This window comes from Triturus cristatus, chromosome 6, assembly GCF_964204655.1.
Source record: "Triturus cristatus chromosome 6, aTriCri1.1, whole genome shotgun sequence".
Lineage (NCBI taxonomy): Eukaryota > Metazoa > Chordata > Amphibia > Caudata > Salamandridae > Triturus > Triturus cristatus.
Genome location: NC_140589.1, coordinates 870,162,041 through 870,188,442, shown reverse-complemented (window position 1 = coordinate 870,188,442; position 26,402 = coordinate 870,162,041). Strand labels below are relative to the sequence as shown.

At 43.9% G+C, this 26,402-nt stretch overlaps 1 protein-coding gene across 1 annotated transcript in view; it reads right to left on the bottom strand.

Annotated features, from left to right (window-relative positions):
* Positions 1–6,038: 6,038 nt before the first annotated feature.
* KIF26B (kinesin family member 26B) overlaps positions 6,039–26,402 on the bottom strand; it is a 699,050-nt gene continuing 678,686 nt past the window's right edge. The window contains exons 13-15 of the mRNA XM_085611462.1: positions 11,393–11,595; positions 10,050–10,200; positions 6,039–7,434 (exon numbers count right to left, since the gene is read on the bottom strand). Of these exons, the coding sequence (XP_085467588.1) occupies positions 7,286–7,434; positions 10,050–10,200; positions 11,393–11,595 (503 nt within the window). The 3' untranslated portion in view covers positions 6,039–7,285. The remainder of the gene's footprint in view (positions 7,435–10,049; positions 10,201–11,392; positions 11,596–26,402) is intronic.

Here is a 26,402-nt window from a genome sequence, read left to right as displayed (position 1 = left end):
ATGCATTTTTCCATAGGACCTTTAGAACGAGCTACAGCCCGAACGGCTGAACAGAATTACTAGAAATTTGGCAGAGAGGTAGTCCCTAGGTCAAGGAAGTGCCTTTTGTAGGTTTGGTGTAAATCTGTTCAGTAGATTCTGAGAAAATAGCCTTTAAATCAATATATATATCTGAGCCCGCTTACGGTACGCTTACCGTACGCTTACCGTAAGCGTACGGTGGCGTGCGCGAGCGCGATTCTGATTGGCTCTTAGATCTTAGTAAACATTCGAATCGGCCGAAACCAGGAAGCGGCAGCCGCCATTTTGTCTCTCGCACTGAGTGTTGTTTATCAAACAAGATGGCCAAAAACATGTTACGGGGCTGTTTTGACAACTCCCTCCCACATAGTCATGTTGAGGGAGTCCCCAAACATCCCCCAAGAGCAAAAACGGTTTTATTTTTTTTTTCGGCAATTTCGCCGAGTACGCTTACCGTACGCTTACCGTAAGCGTACGGTAAAAAAATAAAAATAAAAAAAACACTATCCACACTTACCCCACCCCCTGTGCTTTTGGTGGCCGTAGGCCACCAAATGTACAGGGCTTATTAATAGGTAAAAAAAACTAAATTTTGGCAACATGAAATTATAAAATCGAAATAAAAAAAACACTATCCACATTGACCCCACCCCCTGTGCTTTTGGTGGCCGAAGGCCACCAAATGTACAGGGCTTATTAAAGTTGATAAAAACCGTGCACGGAATGAACTGCGTTAAGTGGGCGCGCACGCCTCGAATGGCGTAAAGTAACTTAGCATTTAAAAAACCGTACAAATTCACTGAAAAAACCATAGGTTTCACACACGTTATAGTTAGGAATTAGCATTTAAAAAACCTTGCAAATTCACTGAAAAAACCATAGGTTTCACACATGTTATAGTTAGCGGAAATTTTACTGATAAAAAACCAGTGAAATTGCCCCGTTATAGTTAGTGCTGGCAACTATAACTCACGCGACCGCAATCTTCTGCTGATGACATATGTGTCTTTATGAAAAAAAAATATTTGTAATATATGTATAGCTAAAAATGTATGGAAGAAGACATGGGCAAATAAGTGTCTAAATACAGTATTAGCATCAGCAGAGGATTGCGGTCGCGTGAGTTATAGTTGCCAGCACTAACTATAACGGGGCAATTTCACTGGTTTTTTATCAGTAAAATTTCCGCTAACTATAACATGTGTGAAACCTATGGTTTTTTCAGTGAATATATATATATATATATATTCCTTCATCAACCCCAACCCCTAAACTCACCCACCCCTAAACCCTAAAAATACCCATACCACCCAATACCCTTACCCATCCCTAGACCCTAAAGAACCCCCTTACCACTGAAAACCCTTACCCACCCATTAACCCTAAAAACCTCCTTACCACCCAATACCCCTACCCACCCCAAACCCTAAAAACAGCCTTACGACCCAGTATCCGTACCCACCCCAAACTTTAAAAACACCCTTACCACCCAATACCTTTAACCACCCTTAAAGCCTAAATATAACCCTTACTACCCAATAACCTTACCTACCGCTATGCCCTAAAAACATTCTTACCACCAAATATGTCTATCCACCCCTAAACCCTAAAAATAGCCGTACCACCCAATATCTTTACCCATCCCTGACCCCTAAAAACCCCATTACCACCCAATACTCTCACCCACCCTAAACCCTAAAAACGCCCTTACCCTAATCACTAATATAAAGTAAAGGCATATGTGTGGTAAAGAGCTGCGTGGTAAAGGCATTGCATGGTAAAGGATTTGTGGTAACAGCACTGCATGGTAAATGCTATGCTGCAAAGGCTGGTTCCCATAAATAATAACAATAAAAATGCGTAGCTCCTTGTGGCAATTTTCTTCATTCATTAACTTGTGTGTCAACATTGCCTGACAGGTATGGTTAAGGGCATAAGGTAGGCCTATAAATACCTTGCTGGTTTACTCCTGTGTGCTGTGTGTGAACTAGTGCCAGTATGGGGGCAGTGTGACGGTGGGTATTTGGGAACTCTCACCCAAGGCGCCAAGATGTCTTATGGTCGGACTTACCAGAACACCTCAGTAAAACCTGCTGCCCAACCAACGCTAGCAACCATAGACAGATGCCAGACATTGACTGCTTTGAGTTAAACCCAGTAATATTGAGTTCAGTACAACTGAACTCAATTTTACTGGGTTTAACTGAAAGCAGTCAATGTCTGTCATCTGTCTATTTTTATTTTTTTTTTATTTTATTTTTTATTTTTTGCGGTGGTGGGGGAGGGATTGGCAATTTATGCTTCATAAAAACAAATACAAATACAATAAATCAAAGATAAACAAAAAGAAAAGACATGACAGTATATAACAAAAACACATTATTAATTTGCTAACCAATCCTGAAATGGAGCCCAATTTTTTGAGGCAATTAAAGTCTTCTCCTTCCCTGAAACTTACGTACAGCGGTTTCTAATTTGAACCATGCCAACATCCTGGCCTGCCAGTGGAAAAAAGTGGGAGGTTGAGGGTTTATCCAGATAGAAGTAATACAAAGTCTAAACATTGCCATTGCGATAAACAAAAAAGAATGTAAATGTCTTGATCTTGTGGAAACCATAGCATATTGATAACCGGTAATTACCATTTCAGCGGAAATTTTGATTGAAGATTGAGTAATCTGTGTGAGAAACGTTTCAATTTGGTTGATAAAGAGTGATAACTCAGGGCAGTCAAGAAACATATGGAGAGAATCCGCAGATGGAAATTTACATCTTGCACATGATAGGCTTTTGCCTCCGGCAGCCATCCCCCATCCGACTAGTTTTGCTGGGGTGTAATAAAGATTAAACATAGCCATATAACTTTGGGTACGAAGAGTACCAGAGACAAAAACCGTCTTGGCTAACATCAATGGCAATTTTAAATCTATAGAGGATACACCAAATCTGACCGCCCATTTTTTATTAAAATCAGAGAGATCATCTGGAAGTTGAGACAATAAAGTTTGATATAATGTACCGATTTTGGCTTTCTTTTTAACTAATTCAAGTATCAAAATCTTGTCAAAAAGTGCAGGGTTTTCTGAAAAATTTTTATCGAGGAAACTTCTAATTTGAAGGTATTTGAAAAAATGATTGGATTGCAATTCAAATTTGTGTTTCAAAAAAGAAAAAGATGCCAGCAGACCAGAGTCAGCTAGGTCGCCTATATCAGTCAGGCCTTGTGAGGCCCAGATTTCTGTCATCTGTCTATGAGGGATAACGTATGTCCAGGGTAAGAGAAGGAGAGAATTGCTAGCGTTGGTTGGACAGCAGGTTAAACTAAAGGACTCCTGGCTGCTCCCTCTTGTATCGCCATGTTGTAAATACTCATGATGTAGCTTAGCTAGGTGCACAATGCACACTTTGGTGCTCTTTTAAAGGTATATTGTGTCTCACCGCAGGTACAAGTTCTTCGATGGCGCCCAGAAGCCTGAACTGATAACACATTCACAACAGTCAACAGAATAAGAGGATGGGATATCCTTGCAAGGGCATCTTTCTGGAGCTCACCTGAAAGTGAAACACAATTGGGCTGCTTTGAGGGAACACTCTTGAAAAAAGATAAGCATTTTAAAATATTAAAATAATACAGTTTAAAGCTGATGAGGGTAGGTATTTATGGAGTCTGGGACGAGGAGAGAGCAACGATTTGGTTAGTTTTTTCTACTAAAAAGTGAGATACCAAGCAATCTCGTGGTTATGGCGAGTATACAATAAATAGGGGAAGCATATACAGTAAAATTCCCGAAAAACAGTTTCTGCAAGTATCTTTCCCCATGACCCACCGTCCTCTTACCACAGAAATTCACCAAAAATGAAGGCGACGTCAGAAACCGTGAGTGTGCACAATTTATGTGCCTACTTTATAAGGGCAATGATTTTAAGGAAAACCTCAAAAAAATTGCAAAATTGAATGATCAAACCAATAATTAAATTGTGCTATTATATCCGCCATTTTCAGGTAAGGTCTCTCTTTATTAACATTACAAGGTAGCCTCCCAAAAGCTCAATCGCTTAGATACATTGCAAGGACGTCAATTGATGGTAGTCAGAGGTGGTATTTGAAATTTCTGGCTTACTCTTTAGCATCACTAGCACTGCCCTTACTATCCCTTGATTAGGGTGGCCATGAAAGCATCAACGGAAAAAATAAGTATTCTGATGTCAGAAACCTGTTTACTTTCTGTAGTTTTCAGTCCTTTGACTCTCTTCAGAGGCAAATAGGACGTGGTTTGGAGCCAGGGGTGGGACAATGGGTCAACACTGTGATGTCACGAAGGTGCAATGTCAACTTTGCTACCCCAGGCATTTTGCTGAATCGCCATCCAAGATCAAATGACGGAGCCACGCCTGTGGACTCAAAGGCCTTGGTTATGTGTGGGTTGCTGTTTACCCACCGCCGCGCAAACTGCTGTTTGCACAGGGGCCGTAATTACAAGTTGGCTGATATTTAACGCCTCCATTAATCACTGAACGTGTTAAATATCTCTTTGTTAAATTTCGGCAGGCCAAACCTGACAAAATTTAACATGTGATAAGTATATGGTATTTATCGCCCCATGCAGATTTTAATGCTGGAAGCGCCAAAATCCACTTGTTATTCCCCAAAATCTCGAGATAAGTGTTATTAATTGAATCCAATAAATAACAAAACTGCAGTATCGTTATTTATGACATGTGATAAATAGCATATCTTAGATATGATAAAAGGATCCTCCCCCACAGGTACCACCTGTGGCATGTTTCATCGCTGGATCCTCACCCATTACACCTAGTGTGAGTGGGTGGGCTCGCCGCAGTTTGTAAGCAGAGCTTTTGACTAAGAATGAGGGATATTAAGTGTGAATTAAAATCGCCTTCCGAATCCTAACTCCGTTTTTCTTGGAGGTTCTTCTGCAACGTGTTAAAAAAAGAAAAATGTTCTTGGGTAAAATGACCCATAACATCAGTGGGTCAACATGTTTCAGACTTCTGAGTGCCACTCAGGCTCAGCAGGGGGTCTTCAGAACCAAAGTATATCTTTAATCACTACAGTTCATACTTGGCAGTAACAACTCCTTCACAGCTTTATTAAACTTACAAAATGCAACATGCACGCCACACAGAGACCATCATGGGCCTCCTCCCTTCTCACTTACTGGCTCCCTACAAACCTTGAATGTACATGGGAGACAAGTTGATGAGAAGGGAGGACGATGTCCCTACAGGGATCGCCCGCCCCATCGCCTTATGAAGCCCAACTAATATATGCTACATAGACTATAAAGGGGAAAAGGTCCATGATATATGTTGCATGTAGGCTTCATTCTGTATGTTTAATAAAACTGTTAAGGAGTTGGTACTGCCAACTATGAACTGTCGGGATTAAACATAGACTTTAGCCCTGAAGAAAGCCTGCTGACTATGAGTGCTATACAGAAGGCTGAAACATGTCGACGCACTGATGTTACGGGTCGTTATACCCAAGAACAGCTTTCTGTTTTTACCTGGCTGAAGGACCTCAAAGTAAAATGTAGTTAGGATCTGGAAAGCAATTTTAATTCACACTTACTAGCCCTCATTCTTAGTGAAGAGCTCCGCTTACAAACTGCGCCGAGCCCACCCACTCACATTAGGTGTAGTGGGTGAGTATCCAGTGATGAAGCATGCTACAGGTGGGACCTCTGGGTGAGGATCCTAGTATAGTCCCACTAATTTACCTGGATGTGGATCCTACTATTATCTTAATATATGTTAGGACACCGCAATTGATCTTTCGGATTAGAGAGATCACGACAGAAAAGGTTTACCCTCCATAGTTACTTGTCTGAATTTGGGATGCTGAGGGTTCCCTTTCACAACTTCTCACTCCCCCTAAATGTCATATTTGTGCAATAAATAGCACCTTGACTCTGACGAACTCCGAATTAGGGCCATAATGTTAATAAAGACCACATTTCAGAAAAACGCCTGTCATGCAAGACACAGAGACAATAAACAATGACAAACACTATTTATTTACAGCAGGCTCCTGTGGGGCTAGGTGACGTGTAATCTGCAATGGGTGACAAGATGAAATGACAAAATTACTGTACAATGTGTGGTGCAAATACCATAATCAGTGTGGTATAAAAATGTCACAACCACCCTCCCCACATTCCTTCCGAATGAATAAACTGTAAACGGAGGACAGTGATTGGTTGCCATAACACTGAACGGAGCAATAGTTTATTACTATTGCAACAAGAAAAAAAATCCAGATTTCTCTGGGACATTTGCTACAGTCACAATACCACCGTTGTGTTTCCTTCTATTTATTTTTATTTCATATGGTTTATGGGTTTGAGTTAGTTTGGCAGGTGAGATGCTACATGCATGGTTGTGACATAGTCGCGCACACAAGCTTTTGGCAGTTACTGCGTCCACAGCAGGAAAAAACACCGCTCCCGCGTCAGGCACCGTCCTCTCACGGATACGCAAAGGAGGGCCGAACAACTCCGTCACGCGGACATAAACGTATATGTCAGAAGAGAAGCCGCAGTACCAACCTCAGAACCAAACGTTTATCTTGAATGGCCTTACTCTGTTCACAATAAAAGACAGTTAATATTTATATGTGCACCGATTAGGAAATATTTCTACAAACACAAGTTACTTATAAACAGCAAGTCAGAATAAAACACCAAGAAAAACAGGCTGTAAGTACATTTAAAAAAATCTGCGAGCTTGAATTTCTTTCATGGTTCTTTTCTCAGCTAGCACCATCTGTACACAAGAAAGCACGGACATAAATGTTTGGAGAATAAAGTTTTGCAAGGCACTTAAAACGTCTTTCTGTGTATCATTAGTTTTTTTTTTTTTTGACGTGTCAGTACAGTCCAACGTCCAACCCTCGCGCCTCCTTCCCTTCCTCGTCTGCCATGCCGGGTTGGCGGGAGGAAGTCTCTTTTTTTGCAACTGTCCATATTTACAAACATAGCCTTAAAATTCCTCAAAGTGCTCTTCAGTTTCGATGGAGAACCTCTTCATGTCCACACATTCTCTCGCTCTCACAATATATAATATATTCCTCTATTTAATGCTGTCCCTCCATAAATTAAAAGAAAAGCGTCCTCTCGTTCTCTCTCTCGCGCGCGCGTGCAGTCCAGAGTCACTTAACACCAGCCTTCGTCCTCGTTCCATTGTCTTTGGGTGTCCGTCACAAGGGAGGGTTTGGGTTGCGTCTTCGGGCGCTGGGCTCGGTTCACCGACGCCGGGAAGTGATGTCGAAGCACGTGATCATCATGAGGTGCGCCTTGCAGAAGTTGACGCGGTTCTCCAGGCGCTCCGTTGCACACTCCAGGGCCTCCAGGTACTCCAGGGAGTCTGTCTCATACACCTGCTCCAGGTCAACTAGATTGGAAGGGAAAAAAACAGAACGTAAGCCATGTGGCTCATACAACCTAAAGTGTACACAAGTTCACCAAAAATCACTCAACAACAATGAAGCTGGTGGAAACCTTTTGGTTTCAGAATACTGGGCCAGGGGTGGGACCAGTCATAAATTCATACATCTATTTAGGATGAAGTTGCTGTTACTTGACTGAGGAATTCGCCCTGTACCTAATTTGGGCACCTGGTTGCAGGTGGTGGGTACTGGGTACTGGCACTCATTTTTAGGTCTGCCTTGACAGTGAAGCTGTAAAGGACCTACTGTTAAGAATTATTTTTATATGCATGGAGTGGCCTTGTCTAAACTCTACAGAAGTATTAACTTCTCATCTCATGCTATTGGCTGTTTTGTGCATCTTTGCGCTTCCTTGGCATGCTTGCAGACTGGGACTTATTTTTCATCATTAGACTTCAATCCAAGGAAGCGAGAGAAAGGCAGAAAAGAGAGAAAGGAGAAGGAAGAGAAAAACAGAGATAGGAGAGAGTAGGGATGAAAAAGAACCCGCAAGAGTGAGATGAAGAAATAGGAAGTGTAGGTTGGTGGAAGAAAGAGTATGAGTTGGAATCAAAACCAAGCAGCATTGGTTAACCCCCGGCATTCTGTAGCATTGGAGTAGGCTCCTAAGAACAAGGCTTTTCTTTACACAAATTAAGCACCAAATTCTTCTCTGATTTCAAAGTGCCTTCAAAATAATCGCCTTTCCCAGACTGTAGAAAACCCCGTCTATCTAGTCTGCATTTCTCGAATGGATTATTTAAGTAATTGGCAGATCTCTTTCAGTACGTTGCAGGCTCTATGTTTGTTTTTTTAATGACCTGTGCAATGAATAACTATTAACTGTATTCATTGTTTAAATGTCTCATTTGTACAGCACCACTTTACCTCTCATCTTGCACATTTTGAAATACAAAATACACAATGGCACAGATTTAGGACATAATTCATAGTCATTGCTCACTCAATTTCAAATGCCAGCAACGTAGGCAAAAAGTTAAGTCTGCTTATTATCATATGGAGTATGCAAACTTATGTGAATTCGGCTGACTGTTTGGTGGCGCTTCGGATCAGCTGGTTCTCGTACTAGATTTAAAAGCAATGTCACAAATGGTATCTTGGTCGTGAAAACAATCTTAGGACCGAGGCGTAGGAAGAATTTAGCATTGGAACTAAGAATTGCTATTAGTCTTAATAAGCCACTTTTCCAGAGCAGGTATAGGCCATGTAATATAGAAGTGGACGACATGATGTGCTCCACCATTGGGTTAGTCGTACAAATGCGGAGTTGTACGTGTTGTGAGTCATAAAAGACGAGCCAGAAGGTGGTGAGTTTAAAATCTTTGAGTATTCAAAGGATATTCATAAAACAGGAAATCGTGGCTCAATCGCATTTGAATAAAGTGCAGATGTTTGACAATTCTACAGAAAAAAATTATTGATACCCAGGTCATCCTTCAGTAGCCCCTCACAGCACGTTAAAAAGGTAACACATGACACGGTTAAAGAAGAGAGAGTTGTAAGACAGTAACTTTAGGGTCAACTGGCTTAAATTTCGAGTTATGAGCAAAGCCGGTTCTGGATACAAGTTACTTTTCTTATGGAAGAGTGAAAGGAACTAGATTACAACAGGAATGAGTTACAATGGCACCCAGGTAGTTTATTCTTTTTGGGCCAACCGCAGTCCACAGTATCTGTTCAAAGCCTTCCCTAGAGTGCATGCTCTGCTTCAATGCCTCCCTGTAGTACTCTATCACAATAAAATCCTACTGTGATGAGAAGCAGGAGCTTACTTCCAGCTCTTGGCAGAAAATGAAGTACTTCTTTGATCATTCTTCACTGGCTCCCTATGAAGAAGAGGATTGACTTTAAGGCTCTCTGTATCACCTTCATGAGGCCGGCCCTGCCTATCTTAAACGCCGGTTTTTCCTGGTACACCCCTGAAAGAGAGCTGCAATATTTCTCAGCTAGCCTGGTCGAAGTCCCAAAACACCGGCTAGCAGGAGTTTTATCTCCGCCACCTCCAAACTTTGGAATACCCTGCCTTCTCACCTGAAGTCCGCCTCTGATCGGTTAGCTTTTAGGAAAGCACTCAAAACGTGGTTTTTTATCCAGTAAGACTGGGTAGTCTCGAACTACTGCCCTTTCCTATGTTTATACTACCTAAATACGGCATTACTTTGCTTAGTACAGGTAGCGCCTAGACAACCCCGGGCATTAGTTCTCGCTCTACAAATATTAATCAAATCCTTCCAGCTCAATGACCGAATAAAATGTTGACTGTGAAGAAGAATCGGAACATTGCTTCTTCTGCGAGTGTCACCACAGGGTAATCAGAACACAGCATTTTGATCAGGAATGCTATGAATGACTTCAATGTGTTGTCATTTAACAGTTACAAATCAACAACAAGAATATTTTATAAAATGCGTATTTTACCCAGTGTCTCACCTGTCAGGTCAAAGCAGTTTCCAAACTTCATGCAAAAGACTTGTGTTATTCAATACCACCCCCCAAAATACCTGGGCTGTGTGACTAGAGAGGACCTTCACCAAGGCAACCACTTGAAGAAATCACTTACATTCACTGAGCCACTTTTCTGGATCCAACATCAAGTACTGCTTGGTCACCTCCAGCTCTTTCATTAGCCACTCATACTTGGCCCGGACCTCTGCGATTCTCTGTTGACGGTGCTCCAGAATTTTCAGTTTGGCACTGAAGCATATCACCTCCTTGAAAATATGGTATGGAAAAAGATGAAAGCATTAAAATGGTAGGGCACTACCACCCTCTTCCAAGTCTCTAATGCCCAGGGAAAGGGTTACTGTATCAAATTGATCAAAATTTGATTTCTTAACCATTTATAGCCTCAAAAATTAGGAATTTTTCTTTGCTTACTGTAGAACCATATGGAGCAAAAATTATTCAGGGCCTAAAAATGTTCATGGGGTTATACTGTAGTGTACAGTTTCTTAGGAATCAACCCAGCGACCCCTATTTAGTAGTTAGCAACACTGGAAATGATTTTGAACATGCTTATAGCACTTTGCTTCAGGACAACAAACACATGTCACATCCTTGCTGAACTACGCCAGGCCAAACTATGGGGCATTCTATTTAAATTAGAGGGACATCTGTTTAGGCTGAAATGGTTTATCACTTACTAGAAATACAAGTAGGCAGAATGTATTATGGGTCACCCTAAACACTTCACTTCAATGAATCAGTTAAACTACATCTAGTTGCCATGTAACCGTACACTAAATCAATGGAAACCTTTTTCTCTTTAAATTCAGCATTGTCATCAATACGTTCACATCTCCTGACATCTGCGAAAGGGATTGCCCTTAGTTGGCTTGGGAGAGAGTCTATCTTCGAACTTCAGATGTTTCAAGGATGCTTTGCCTTCTATGCCCTGCAACAAACTAAGCTGAGCTCTGCCATTTTGAGTTTCCTCAGGCACTTCTTGCAAGGAGATGGTCACATGACAGATTCACATAGTCAGGAATAGTTGCAGTAGGATACATTTGTTCTTCATTCTATCTCGCATACAACAGCATCATGCTTGTACCCAGTCCATCTACTACATCATCACATTACGTCACAGGGCCACAATCTACGCTAACTGTCCGAAGTCTGCCTAAATCGACTGATACAATAATCTGTGTGACAACCATTGCTAGTGCCAGCCAACAGAGGCGCCTTTACATAACCACTGAAGAAATGTAAGGAATCCCACAATGTATAAATGCATCCACCCATCACTTGGCTTCTTTGTGGAATGAAGCAACCAAGAAGCCAGCATGCACTTCACCATATCAAGTACAGGCCAGTGTGCGAGCTTACAAACGTTCAGCGTTTCAAACATAGTCCTCTAGCTTCTGAAGACGGAGAATGGAATGTGGACACGTATTGGAGTCTCACCTTGCAGTCCCCCAAGCGTCGTCTCTGGAGCCGCTCCACATCATCAATCTCATACACCTTGATCTCAAAGGGCTCGCCCATCCCTCGCTGTGTGTTTCGCAGAGGGCCGTCCACCCAGCGGACTCCAGGGCTATTTGCAGGTTTCCTTACGGGGGATGTGGCGTCAAGGGACAGTGCTGGAATAAGCCTTCGTCTCTGGGAACCTGTGCAACAGATGGATTTGTTAGCTTGATCAGTTTGGTTGGCACAGCTCCACCAGTTCCCAAACCTATTCTCTAATATCCCTGATGTAGCCATCAGTATGAGCTACTATTTTACTACATTGCTTTCTGCATTAAAGCTCAGACTCCTCACCCCCATTTTGTTTCAAAGAACATGGAGAAAAATATTAAGGACAGAAAATCTGTTTATATTGCGTTTTTATTTATAACTTCATTCCTTCTTTGGTTGATTGGTTCTAAAAGCTGAAATAGTTTATGCCAGTAAACAAATGGTTACTCTAATCGAGAAATGACCTTTACATCGCGGTGATTACACCGCGATGCCATTACAACGCGGTCCTTACAACGAGCGCTTTGTTAGCACGCAATGCCATTACTACGCAAGTCATTACATCGACTTTCAGTAGATGGCGTGCTAACATTAGAAATAGTATAGTTTACTATTACAACACCTTCCCTACAGTTCCGTAGGCTGGAGTTGGAATAGTAAATTATATATTTCTAATGTCAGTGCGCCATCTACTGCAAGTCGATGTAGTGATCCGCGTACTAATGGCATTGCGTGGTAACAACGCAGTCGTTGTAACGACCGTGTTGTAATGCCACGCGATGTAATGACTCGCGTAGTAACGAGTCATATTCCTCTAATCCAGACGGCAATGCTCACATAACAACAACAAGGCAAACCAATCCCTTCTCTTCCACAAATACATAGCTACAATTTCTGTACTTATTATTTGCAAATAAGACTGGGCCGATCCAGCCATCTGAGTGATTTGCATCGGGGACAACAAGGGATTCAGGGCACAGGGAAGGGACATAAGGTGTACAACAGGGTCAATCTCAGACCACATGACTTTGCACACAATGGATGACTATACAAGGAATGTACCAACACTTCTTGGTCAAAACAAAAGAATACTTTTATAAGAGTAACTACTGGTCTCAATGACGTAGGGTGGATAACAGTCCTTGCTGGTGTTTCTGTGAGCACTTTAGTACAATACAGGTAGAACGCCGTGATGTAGTGCATAGAAGAAAGAGTAAAGAAGGCTGCAATAGTGCCACAACTGTGACAACAACTGCATATACCAGATAATGATGAGGAAGATTACACTGGAATCACACAAGTGGAACGTCAGAGGATGTAGGAGGCAGTGGCCAGTGGGCCATGGGTCCAGTGATTGAGCAGGAGGCCAAGGTACCCTTAGGTATATAAAAATCTTTTCTGGGTTCTTGGTTATTCAACCAATCGGACCATATCCTGGGGTCATCAGAATAATGTAGGTGGGCAGCTTAGCAGTGGTGTAACGAAACTTGAGGTGGTCCCCCTGCAAAGTAAATGCAGGGGGCCCCCACGCTACGGACACAGTCCAGAGCTCTCAGGCCAGAGACATGCCAGTGCCGGAGGGGCCCCCAGAGCCCTCGCCGCACCGCGGGGGTTTTGTTATGCCGCTGCAGTTAAGGCCTTTCAGAGTAGTATATTTCTGAGGTATAATCCGACGACCTTCAAGATTTGCTGCGGAGTAGTAATAAAGTCCCCCACTTTGTCAGACGGAACTTGGAATTTTTTAATATTTCAAGAGCCTGCAAGACCAATAGCAATATATTTGATAAATGGTGCTGTTATACCAATACTTTAACCTCATTATTACATTTAAAAAAAACTCCTGAGAGAACACCATCACTTGCAAAAGAAATGTCCTCCTGCATAAGGCTGGATTCCCTTTCACTCTGTGTAAAACGGGATGTTGTAAAAATGTTTTTCGTTCAGTCAAGCCAGTCCTACAGGCAAGAGGTATTATGTCTAGCTACGCCACTGGGCTCCAACCCTCTAACGCATACACGACACAAAGTAATACAAAGCAGCGCTACATGTTGCTTTGCGTTACTTTGTATTTACTAAACAACGCAAAGTGGCCTTGACTAGCTTAGTAAATACCAATAGTGATTTTGCGTTGGAGCTGTGCCACAAAAGTGACACAAACCTGAAACAAAATCATAATAAATCTGGGCTGAAGTATCTTTACGTTTTAATGTTTCTTTCTGTCATCATAAAGCCATGATGGTGCAGTCAGGATAGAAAACCACGCCAGGTCTACCTATTCCTGAAAGCTTTCCAAAGTCCCGGCCTAGATTGTGTCACATCCACTCCTCAATACGACCCCTTCACAAAATGGCGGCTCCCTGAATTCCCCATCATGAAGGTCATTCTCCTTAGTCTCTCCAGGAGGAGCACGAGGAGGGAAGACGGCTGGCACTGGGTAAACACATTTAATCTGACGCATTCTTATTTCTCCTTCAATCCTGTTCTAGAACATTATTTACGTCAGTTGACATCTCTCCCTCCTCGCCTTCTGCACCACTTGCAGGGAGGGGAAAAACGAAATTACTCCAACATGTTTGAAGTGAAGCTGAATTGGACCTGATCTAGTTTAAATGCGCCTTGATCAATGCGCTCCAAATTAGCCGGAATAAAAAGCGGGTGCCTCGCGCTGACACGCGCCTTCCGACAGTATTCATTCCTTTTGGGCTCTGCGGTTTATCTGATTCCTCTGTAAATGGCGCAGGTTAGGAAGACAAATTTGAATCACCATTGCAGGGGAAAACGTAATGGGGGACTCGGCTGCTTGTTCACCCACGATAACACAGCTCGGGGATTTAATTGCAATTCTACCCAGGGAGGAGCGAAAGGGGCGAGCGGTAGGTGGATGGGGAGCAAGAAATAAACGTGTGTGCAGGCGCCAGGAGGCTGGCAGGCCATAAATCTCAGCGTGTAATTAATAAAGTGGGAATTAATTAAAAAAATGTTGCCCGAGCTCTCCATGCACCGCTGCAACCTCTTCCTGCCTGCACTTGTTAGGTCTCGTCAACACACAGCTTTAGCTGTTATCCGAGAGCTCATGTCATCACACAACACACAACACATTCAGCAGCACCTGCAGGTTGTCTGCTTTCCTTCTAAACAGCAAGGTGCAGGCGAGGGAGGGACTTATTAGATTCAGTTGGACCCATACCAAAGGCCGAAGTTGGGGGCCATCAGGCCTCCTTTTGATGGAGTATCAAGGCTGGATGGGGGTAGGGGTGTGATACCAAAGGGGATGATGGACGGAGCGTTTGAGCAAATCAAACACTCACCCAAGTCAACTGATCCGGGTTTAATCCACCATCATTCTTTAGCTCACTCCACCACCCCAGTTCAGACATGGCCATATATGCACATCAGTCTGACCCTGTGCCTCATGGGAACAGTCCAGCCCGAACTGCCAAGCCATGCCTTCCCTGGACCGGAAACAAGCATCCTGGGACCGGTTTCGGGTTCATAACCCTCATCAGCCAGGCTATCTTGAATCCAGTGGCAAAGTGAGCAAGGGACCCACGTCTGGGCATATCCTGCCAACTTAGGGCGAACAAAGCCATACCAAAGGGGATGATGGACGGAGCGTTTGAGCAAATCAAACACTCACCCCCAGTCAACTGATCTGGGTTTAATCCATCATCATTCTAAAGCACTCTGACACCCAGCATGGAGATGAGTGAGGAAATAAAACAAAATAGTGGTATAGTGGCTGATGAGGGTTATGAACCCGAAACCGGTCCCAGGATGCTGGTTTCCGGTCCAGGGAAGGAATGGCTTGGCAATTCGGGCAGCACTGTTCCCATGAGGCACAGGGTCAGACTGATGTGCATATGGCCATGTCTGAACTGGGGTGGTGGAGTGAGCTAAAGAATGATGGTGGATTAAACCCGGATCAGTTGACTTGGGTGAGTGTTTGATTTGCTCAAACGCTCCGTCCATCATCCCCTTTGGTATTGCTTTAGGGGTAGGGGTGGGCATGTACTCCAGGCAGGCTGTAAAGCAGCCTGCATGGAGAACAGAACAGGGGAGTGTGCATGACTGTTTTGGGCGGCTTAAGAGGGCCGCCCAAACAGTCAATGTGCACAGAATTGTCTACCACTCCTCCCCTGCAGTGCTGCAGCTCCGCCCCAGCCCCACACGCACTGCCGCAGCAGGAGGAAAAAATTAAAATGATACTAACATTCAGTTATTATGATTTTATTTTTTCCTTTCTTTGCTGCTCCTAGTAGAGGGGCGACGCTCCTCCGCCTTAGCGGAGGAGCCGCCACTGAAAGCTGATCACTTCACAGGTATTTGATTGAGAGGCATGCTTTTGGCTTTGTTCAATACCTGTATATGAGAGACATGCATGCACCGCATGAATGCCAGGTGTGTTGGTCTGTTCCAGTATTTACACAAATAAAAATATAAATACCACTATTTTGTTTTATTTCTTCACTCATCTCCATGCTGGGTGTCAGAGTGCTTTACATCACATGTACACATTATACAGTGACAATAAATCAGATGTGTGTAAATCATTGTGTAGGATGTGTTGCATAGGATTGCAGGGTGTAGCAGCCACGTGATCTCTTTACTATATTAGAAGTCCTACAATGTATGAACTGCCAGTAACAAAAGGATCTCTGTGTTAAGCACAGTAACCCTTTTTTATAAAATAAAAATCTGTCATCTGCATGTTACATAATGTGCTTTGCAGGAGACATTAACCCCCTACGCTACTTTGATTCAAAACTGGGACTAGGCAAAACACAGATGTCTCCTGCAAATACGTTAACGTCCAGAGTTACCTTATCATTATTATTATAATTCCCTGAGATTTAGTTGGCACATAAAGATCTCTGCAGATGGGGCCTTAACTCTCATAAGATATTTTAAAATGTAGACTTTGCAACCAATTTGGCAGAACAGACTCACTGCCACGTTTCTCCTTGTTGCCAGTTTCTTTGCAGCAGAATTAAAAAAAAAATGTATAAGTTAAGGCCCAGATTTTGTGTCGGGTTGCGTAACTTTTTTGGCACAACCTAATGCAAAATCTCATTTGTTAAATATTGTAATATGCACAAATGTAGTCATGATAGACCTGCTAAAATAATAGTGAGGTTTTAAGTCTGATGTCACTTCCTGTGATATCACTTCCTGTGGAGTCCTGTGTGGCAATGCCACTTCCTGTGATGCCATGTGCTGTGTCGTGCTGTGATGTTGCGTGCCATGATTCACTTGCATACTGTCTCACTTGGTTAGTCCCCTTACTTTATTTATTTATTTGTTTAGCACTTGTGCTCTTCATAGGCTTTAGGGGTTTCCATCACCTTGGGTATCTGTCCACGGCATTTCACATACATAAGTCTTTATTAAAAATAATTCCTCGAACATACATACTTATATTTTTCCCCATGGCCCTGCACTCTCTCCATTTAACCCTGGCCCTCTCCCACCCCCACTCATCCGTTACTCTTAGTATGTTACCCACTCCTCTACATTTTTTAGAATTTTTTTTTTATTCCAATTGCCTAACAGCTGCACAGTGCTATAGGGCCGCTCACTGCAGCATTCGCACATTCACAAACTTTTTTTTTTTTTTTTTTTACACCCTACTGTCGAAACTTGTTTAGTTATGTGGGAACAGTAAAGAAAAAAAAATGGCCACTGTGCATCACAATGCATGTGTGTGCATGTCTCCCAACATATACGTGTGCATACACCCATGACATGTGTGTGCACATGTTGTGACACATGCACACAAATGACAGTCATTTTGGAATGTTTTTCTCACCATTCCAAGGGCAGTGCTCACGCAGCATTGCATCATGTTTGTACTGGTGCATAGGCAGCTTGTTTGAGTCATGATGTGGGTGCACCAATACGAACAAGCATTGGCAAAGGAAAAAGATTGGTATTCACCTTGTAAAAGTGAAAACTATCGGCCTTGCCAATGCATATTGAGGCATATTTTCAGCAACACAAGTGGAACAGAATAAAGACAGCTTAAGGGTCCAGGTCAAGGGTGTGTTCGATGTCAAGGACTCAAAATCCCTAAAGAGAGCAACATTTCCTCAGCATATACCGCGGGAATCCGTTTCCAACAAGCAGCCAATGAGCACATTTCAATCAGTGGTGTAGAAAGGGCAATCAGGGCTCAATAACAAACAGGGAAAATGCGCCCCAACCCAGTGACACATGGCTTCATGGTAAAAGATAGCCACAATTGGGGTGCAAAGGGCTGCACGCAAATCTAAAGTTGTTGCTACTAATGATAGCTATACCAGTGTGGGTTACGATGAATTAAAGTCATAGAACAGCCACGCCCAGGTGAATGCTTTACTGCTGGCTTTGCATAGGGTTCACACATTCTGAATGTCACTTAGTGTTAAAGCAAGATGTCTCATGCACAAAATCTAAGGTATTGTTGTCTGGGCAGGTACTTTGCCAAAACAGAAACATGCTATCAATGAATGCTGAGTCATCAAAATGCCCGGGGTTGTGGAAGCGATTTCATTGCTAAGAGAAGGTCCAGCCCCTGTGTCCTATCCTGGAAGAGGAGGAAACTTCAGTCAGGCTTCAGTCTGTCAAGCCTTACTTTTGTTCTACTGTTCAGTTGCCAGCTCCTCTCCCCAGTAAACAGTTCGACTCTCCTTTCTTCCAGGGTAGGTCACCAGGCAGGGCTTCCTCCAGGATACGAGGCATGCTTCAACCGTGGGAGGAAATCAGCTACAAAGCGTCCTGTCAGAGGTTCATCTGTGTGGGGGTGCAGCAGAAGGAAACACCCACGTAGCTATAACACAAAAACTTAAGGTGGGTAGTATGTGTTTCAAAGTGGCGGGAAACCAGATCCCACCATAACATGTGCCATTGTCAAAGTCCATACCTTTGCTCACCCAGTTCAGGATGCGTCTTCATGTGCATCTTCGGTAAATGCATGTTTGGAGTAAGATCCAACTTGTCACAGAAATACATATTCTAAAGGAGCGGTGTAGATTTCCTGTGTGGGGTTTCTGCATTTTCCAGACAGTCCCTAGTGCAGTACTATGCGGGTGTGGCACATACGTCCAAAGGCTGTTGACTTAAGTGATGGGCCAGAAAGTCCAAGCATTGGGAGGTTATTGGTGGGCAAGTATGCAGGTAGAGTTACCAAATGGCCAAAACTGTCTTGGTCACTTCTTTGTTCTCCGGCATGGCGTGGGCCTGGCTGTGACTGAATGTGGATTCCAAACAGGCTCCTAACTGGGGTACATGACACTGCAAGGAAATGTGACATCCACAAGATGCCTTGGTGGAGAACCATCACTAGCCAGGATTTTGGGGCAGACACCATCTGTGCCGCGCACAAAGACATCTAATTCTATAGGTATGCTCCTTATTCCGGCATACCAAATGTATGTAGAGGGCAGTAAAGTAAGTACTTGGTTATCGGCAAACTGAGCAGATCTTACACAGAGAGGGTGGATAGAGACCTCTGCTGAAGACACAAGTAAAATGGATTGCATTGTGCCCCTCATTACAATCTCAGCTGACACCAACTGTCCTTACCACCCCCCACAGTCTGATGAAGGGGGAGTAGCCATCCTCAATTATACCTGGGCGATATGTTACGGGGATGTGCTCTGCTACTGGAGCAGAAATTAAAATACACTTTTGATAACTTGCAGGCAGTCGTTCATATCACAAGAAAAACACAGGGCATGCCATAAAACCTCAGCGGGGAGCATGGCACAGCTTACATTGACACGCAAAGACAGGCCCAGGTTGTTCCAGAGGATGGGATACAGTGTCTTAAGGGTCCTTTCTCCATACTTCTCTGTCTGAATCTCTTCTGGTTGCTTAGAGTGTCTTGTCTACAAAGGCTACTGATCACTAAAAGCTGTTGAAATAGGACATTGAACAGACACAGGAGTATAACCAATACCCCACCTTCAGAAGGTGTATCTTAAAATGAGACGGATGGCCCCTGCTTGATATAAATGTCAAACCATTCTTCTATTAATTTTTTTTATCAGTAGGCTTTGCGTTCCACTTGCTTCCTCTCGCACTCCTTCAGCATGGGTGTGAGATGGGGTGAAGAAAGCTGGCTTTTATAATATAGGACAGTTTGATGTAACCGATAGAAAGCTTTGCTTTGAGTGGTAAGCCAGCGAATGGAGGTTGCTGAGGCAGCTAAATCCATCACGCCATTTCCAAAGAGAGACAGCGGCTACATTTTATAGGCTGCTCCCTGCCGGAGCAGTGATCACATGTACAATACAAATCCAATAGTGTTCAACGCGCTTGTATATGTTTTTATGAAGATTTTTTATATACCGCTATTCTGCCCTGGGGCATGTTGGTGCCTTTAACAATAAACAAAAAAAAACACAAGACAATCATGAGAACAGTGTTAGTTCTGCTATCTCTTCAGAAATCACCCATGAGTATGCAGCTAGATGACCTCTGATGGTATTTGGAAATCAAGCGTCCGCTCCCTTCTCACACACATTGGCTGCAAGAAATGGCCTGCCTTTGACCTCGGAAAATCAATGTTGCGGTTTTAATGACCATAAGAAATGCCTACTTTCCCCGACACATAAGATATGCTCTGGAGTCAATGGTCGCATGATAAAAGGGATCGATGGTGCAGAAAGATTTATCTCCTGCCATTATCCTGAGCATTACCTCACACAGAAGATGATCACGGCATGTGTGGTCCATCACTAGCCTCATTGGGTTATTCAGATCACACAACAGCCGCGTGACAAGCATGAAAGGCCAGACAGAAGCGGCTTCTACAACTCTGCATGTTTCGGTCTTTCCCGCACTTAAATGTCAATCCATTTTCACTTGCAACCCACACTCAAGTTGGTAATTCTCTTTTCGCTATATATTCCTTTTTTTAATTTTTTATTTATTTTATTGCATTTTTCCAATATAACAAACAAGTGAATGTGAGGGGGCCACATGTGCTGGCCAGAATGACAATATAGAACACTCCCATACCCCAAGAACAAAACAAGTTACAAAGGAGCAATTCTCAAGCAAATGTTCAATAATAATCACAATACAGCATATCCATTCCATTGTCCACAATCCCGTACAGTTCGATACAGGGTAATTATATTATAAAATAATTTGCCCACAATCGGGCGGTCTTTCGATCCTCTTACACAGGCCCTCCGAGCCATGTCCTTTTTTACCTTACAACAATAGGAAGATGTACAATTTTTTAACCGCCAGGGCGCCTCTCTCTTTAGAATTCGATTTCAGTTAATATAAGACAAGAATAATATTTCATAGGATGTGGCTTAAAGGCTAGAGCGGTCAACCTTGAAGCTGGGGAACCAGGTTCAAGTCTCGGCAGGGAAGCTCAATTTCCTGTGATTCTGGGCAAATCACTTAATCTCTCCGTGCCTAACAAAAAATGAATGTGTCCGTCTGTAACAAAACTGGTGCTCATGTAAAGCGCTCTGATACCTTCGGATCTAGTTCGCGCTATATAAAACTCCAATAAAAATATGTTAGCCTGCTGAGAAAGATTATGTGGTTGAGAGGTTTTTAAAAGCTGAGAGCGCAACATTTGGAGAAACCTAAATGCAAAGGAAAGTTAATACATAAAAAGGTATAAAGACAAACATCAGAAATTCAGAAAGAGGAATATTTGGTCTTTAAAATTAATATTTTCTGATGTAGTTACTGTCTACAAGACATTCAGATAAAGAAATAAATGAAGAATATTCTAAGGTAACCTTTCAATGTAAGATTTAATTTCGGACCTATTGTAAAATCTCTCCACTCATGTTTGTTTACAGTAGTATGATAAAGTGACAAATAGGCACGCACCAGCCATAATGGCCTGGTCCTGGGTTACTGGTCCGAAGATGGACGGAGCTGGACTTTAGTAACCGGTATAGACTGCTTTGGTGGGCTGTAAGCCTATTAGACCAATCCACCATGTGAAGTAGAATGCCGTACTAATAAAATGGCAGGGGTCATGTGTATTGAATAGCCCCACAGCTCTCGAAAGGCCCTGACCCTTCCATTCCGCCTCTTGAGACAATGAGTGGCAATAGCTGCTGCACATTTCCAGCAGCAAGTGCCATTCAGTGGTAGCAGAAACCATGACAGGCAAAGGACACTGCCCTTGCCTCTACGGTAGAGTGTGGGTTGCCAGAGCATGTGGCAAGGCAAGTATTGCGCCCCCTAACCCATGGACCGTTAGAAGTTCCTGAGTCCATTATTGAGACCCTTATCACCTAGTTTTTAGTTAGTTTTGGGTTGGGGGGAGGGGGTGGTTGTGGGGTAGGGCTATATTGAGTATTGTACTGTTATGCTCTCTGTAGGTGCAGGACAAACCACTCAGGGTGAGGGCTACTTGTCTCGTTTGCTTACACTCATTGACAATGTTGGAAATGCAGTGGCGCATTGCTGAGGTGGTGGATCTTTGTCACTTGGATATCAGATTGTAGACCTTTTGGTTTTTGTTTACCGTAAAATGCACAGATGACACATGGATACCGGATGTAAATGTGATTGCTTTTGTCTGATGCTCAACAAAGATATTTTCAAAAAAAAAAAAAAAATTGAGACCCTGATCACCTAGCTTTTTTTCTTTTAACATTTTGCACATGTTAGAAATAGGATTTTGGGTAGGCTAGGGCGCGGGCCAAAGCCAGTCAAAAACCACCACTCTAGTTAGGATAAGGGAGCTACACGTCTAAAATAACCCCTGCTCACCCCCTTGGTAGCTTGGTACGAGCAGCCAGGCTTATCTTACAGGCAGTGTGTAAAGCATTTGCACATAACCAACAGTAATACAGTGTACGCCCTACAAAATTTCACCACACCAGTTTAGAAAAATATCCAATATTTTTATATAATTAAAACAAGACCAAAACAATAAAAATCCACAATACTATACTTAAAAGTTCACAGTAAAAATACGTTGATTAAAAAGAGTTCCTTGTGTGGATAGCTCCGTCCAGGCTACCACGGCGTCGTGAACACACACTTCCAAAAACGGTTCTGGCTGACCACGCGGTCGCAGGCCAGCTACGGTGTCGGGAAGACCCGCAAACAGTAACTTTCAGAGATGCAGGGCGATGGGGCCCTTGAAGTATTCGTGTTGCAGGTCGAGCTCCTTTGTGATGGGATCAGGAGCGCTGGTGCCAACAGGCGTCGGGTGCTGCGGTGCGAAGGGCAGCGGTGCAGTGCGCGGTGCCCCTAGGTCGCGGTGCGAGCAGCGGCTCGGTGGCGGCATCAGATGGCGTCGTCGGTGAGACCAGGGTCGCGGTGCGAGATGGAGGCGGTGCTCGTCACAGTGCTAGCAGGTCACGGTGCAAGCAGCGGTGTCGTTGTTGCTGAAGCGCTGTCGTCGGCTGACGAGCGGGAATCGATGGCACCAGTGTCAGTGGTCCAAGGCTGCGGTGTGGAATGAGGGTGGTGCATCCTGTAACTTACGAGCGGTGCCCCTGAACCACGGTGCAAGCAGCGGCGTCGATCTCAGCGGAAAGTGGCGGCGTCAAGAAGGTCAAGGCGTCCTCGTGAAGCAAGACGGTGCGGAGTGCGGTGCCAACAGGTCACGGTGCGAGCAGCGGCTCGGTGTCAACAGGTGTCGTCGGTGAGACCAGGGTTGCGGCGGTGCTCTCTGCAGTGCAAAAGCTTCGGCGTGAAGCGAAGTGTGGTGCCCACAGGTTGCGGTGCAAGCAGCAGCTCGGTGGCGGCGTCACCAGGCGTCGTCGGTGAAACCATGGTTGCGGTGCGGCGTTGTGACAGTGCCTTCTGCGGTGCCTTCAGGACACGGAGTCGGCAGTGGCATCGTAGACGTCGTTGAGTTGGTGTTCTTCGGGTTGCAGCACAAAACACACAGGCCCCAGTGCTGAGGGTCGAAGAACTTTAAGTCTTTGCTGTTCCTGAGACTTCGTGAACAGGGGGCAAGCTCTACCACCAGCCCTTGAAGAGACTCACAAATTAGGTTGCACAAATTCCAGTGTAGGCCTTTCACTATCCAAGACAGAAGCAGCCACTGCAGGTCGGCCAAGCAAAGCACGCAGCAAGACAGTCGTTCCTTCTTGCAGCTTCTCCGGCTCTTCTTATTTGCAGTCTTCTTGATCCAGATGAGTTCCAAAGTTCAGGGGTCTGGGCCCCAGTATTTGTACACAAAAATCCTTTGATCTTCCAGGCAGAGGGTGTCTGTGCCAGGCCAGAACCAGTTCGGCCTTCTCTGGTGTGAATTCCTGGCAGGAGGTGGAGACGGCTTTGTCAGAGGCAGACCAGGCCCTTTGAGGTGCAAGGAAATCTCCCTCTTCCCCCATCGCAGCCCAGGTTTATTTAGTCCTTTCCTGACCTATCTAGATTATCGGGAGCCACCCTGATTCCTAGCCATCTGTCGTCCAAAACCCAGACAGGCAATCCACATTCCAGCAGAGGCACACGGGATGACCGAGCAAAATAATACCCACTTTCTACAAGTGGCCTTTATGAACTCAGAATGAAAAGGGCACCCTCGCTAAAGGCTGCGTCTTTAGACGCTGATTTCAGGCATACCAATCTTCATTACCTTTTTCGGGCTACATATGTGGGTGGCACAATTTGTGCTGCAGGCCCACGAGTAGCAGTAGACTCACAAGCCCCGGCACCCGCAGTGCCCTTTACTTGGGACAGACAAGTAAATCAAACATCCAATCATAACACAATTTACCACAGGAGCACCAGCACTTTACCACTGATCAGCAGTGCGAAAAGCGCGCAGAAACGTTACACGAGCAAAAACAGAGTCAAAACCGGGAGGGCAGAAAGCAAAAACTATGGGGAAACACGTCAAAAGATGCCAAGTCTAACAGCACCCCTAAGAATTTTGCGCCCGGGTCAAACGCCCCTGTGGCTCTGCCCAACCTATGCTACTGACTCTACCTCTGCTCTGCTAAACCGTTTTACTCTTGCATCTTCACATGACAGAGGGAGAAGCAGGGGCTGCAGAGGTTTACACCCCTTTGCACACACATCTCCCACTATCACTGTGTTGCTGTGGAAGCCACAGAAGAGAGTGTGGGGAAAGCTTCCTTTCTATTCCCATGCCTAAAATCTCTGCCTTTCACCCCCATTAAAGGGAGATGCAAAAGACAATAAGTAGGGCCCTGGGGTTTTGAAAGTGACCAGTGTTTATAGTCCACTGTTACTCCATTGTTTTTAACAGAGAGCCCAACTATTCGTTGATATATTAAGCAGTGGCGGCTCCTAGCGTCGCCCCACTGCTTCAAATGCAATCTCAATACAAAAAATAAAAGGATATCAACGTTCCGTTATTAACATTTCATTTTTTGTATTGAGCTCGGAGCTGAAGACAGGTTAGGTTAGAGCGGGGCCGGGCTCCCTGATGTCGAGGGAAGAGGAGTGGTGGCTGCACCTCCATGCACACTTTGCATGTTCGCCACAGGCTGTATTATACATTCAGGGTGGAGAACATGCACAGCCTTCCAATACCTCTCTGAGCGCCGAAACACGGCACTCAGACCAATCACAATGCAGCTGTAAGGCAGAGTAGTGATTGGCAAGGGTGTTCTGGAAGGCTGTGTGCTTCCTGCTGCTGCAAAGGGGACGGAGAAGAGGCGGCGGCCGGCGGTATTCAGGTAAATGCTTTTATTAATTTTTTTATTCCTCCCCCCTCTGCTCCTCCACCCCGCCCCACCACCTCCGTTCGGTAGCAGCCACTACTGATATTAAGATCTGATTTAAGTATACAATTTTTCCCCCTTGGCATAGGTTCTGCAAGGCAATGATAATTCATCACCATAGTATGTGCCACCATCAAGCAACAAGGGTGTTTTCTTAAATGATGCTTTTCCTTAAATATGACGTTCTTGAAAAATTCCATCATGGAGTCACAATAGCTATTTGAGTTTTTCATTTATTAGCCACAGCTGCTGAATGCTGCTCTCCATAATTTGTAAAGGTTAAATAAAAAATACTGCAGCGTGATGACATTTCATTTATGATCAAAAGCTCTACTTGGACCAGAGACGCGCAAGGTAATGGAATAAATATCTGTCACGTAGCAAAGTGACTTTGACGGGACGCTCGTGCAAGCATTTTTAGATCAGTAATAATTTATTAAAAATGGAAATGATGATACTTCAATTTCTTAATCGCATAATGCTATTTTATGACGGCTTGCTTGCAGAGATGCAGTTGGGAAACGAGGTGACTGCAGGTTTAATTTTCATGCAAATTTGTATTGCTTCATCTCGTGCTAACAAGCTCAATGTCATGAATATTTAAGAGGAGGCCCTTTGGAAGGGGACATTCATCTCCAATGTTGGTTATGAAGGCTATTCGAATTAGTCTTAATTGGACACTGGTTATTTGTTTAGTCAACTCAGACTAAAAGCTGAAAAGGAATGGCTATTTACATGCTGACACAAACACCTTTGAGTGGGGCACCTAATTCAAAATATATATTTTTTAATAAAAGAACAAATCAATGTGCAGGACGTTTAAAGGTGTCGTAAAACGTTGCAAAGTTAATGTCAGGTAAACCACACGGCTATAAAACAAAGTTCACATTTTTCACCACTCTTGTCCCTCGTTATTTTTTGTTGTTGCAGAGAGTGTAAATCTAACCAAGCATTGGAATAGACAATAGGTCTTGGCTTTGGGACCTTATAAGTGTTTAGGCATGCAGCACATTATCTTGGGTGCATCTACTGTTACTTCACGTGAGAGCGGTGTAAGCCCACAGAGTGAATACAACATACACTGCCTAGGCTGTACCTTCTAAAAATGACTTGGGGGATGCCTGGCTGGAAAGGGACCAGCATGGCTCACAATCTACGCAGTGAAGTGACAGAGGAAGAGGTGATCTGAAGTATCCCCGACAGCAGCATCTGCCTCATAGCAGACTCAGGGTAGGTGGCAGAAGGTCAGTATCTTTATCCACACACCCAATGTCCAATAAATAAATATT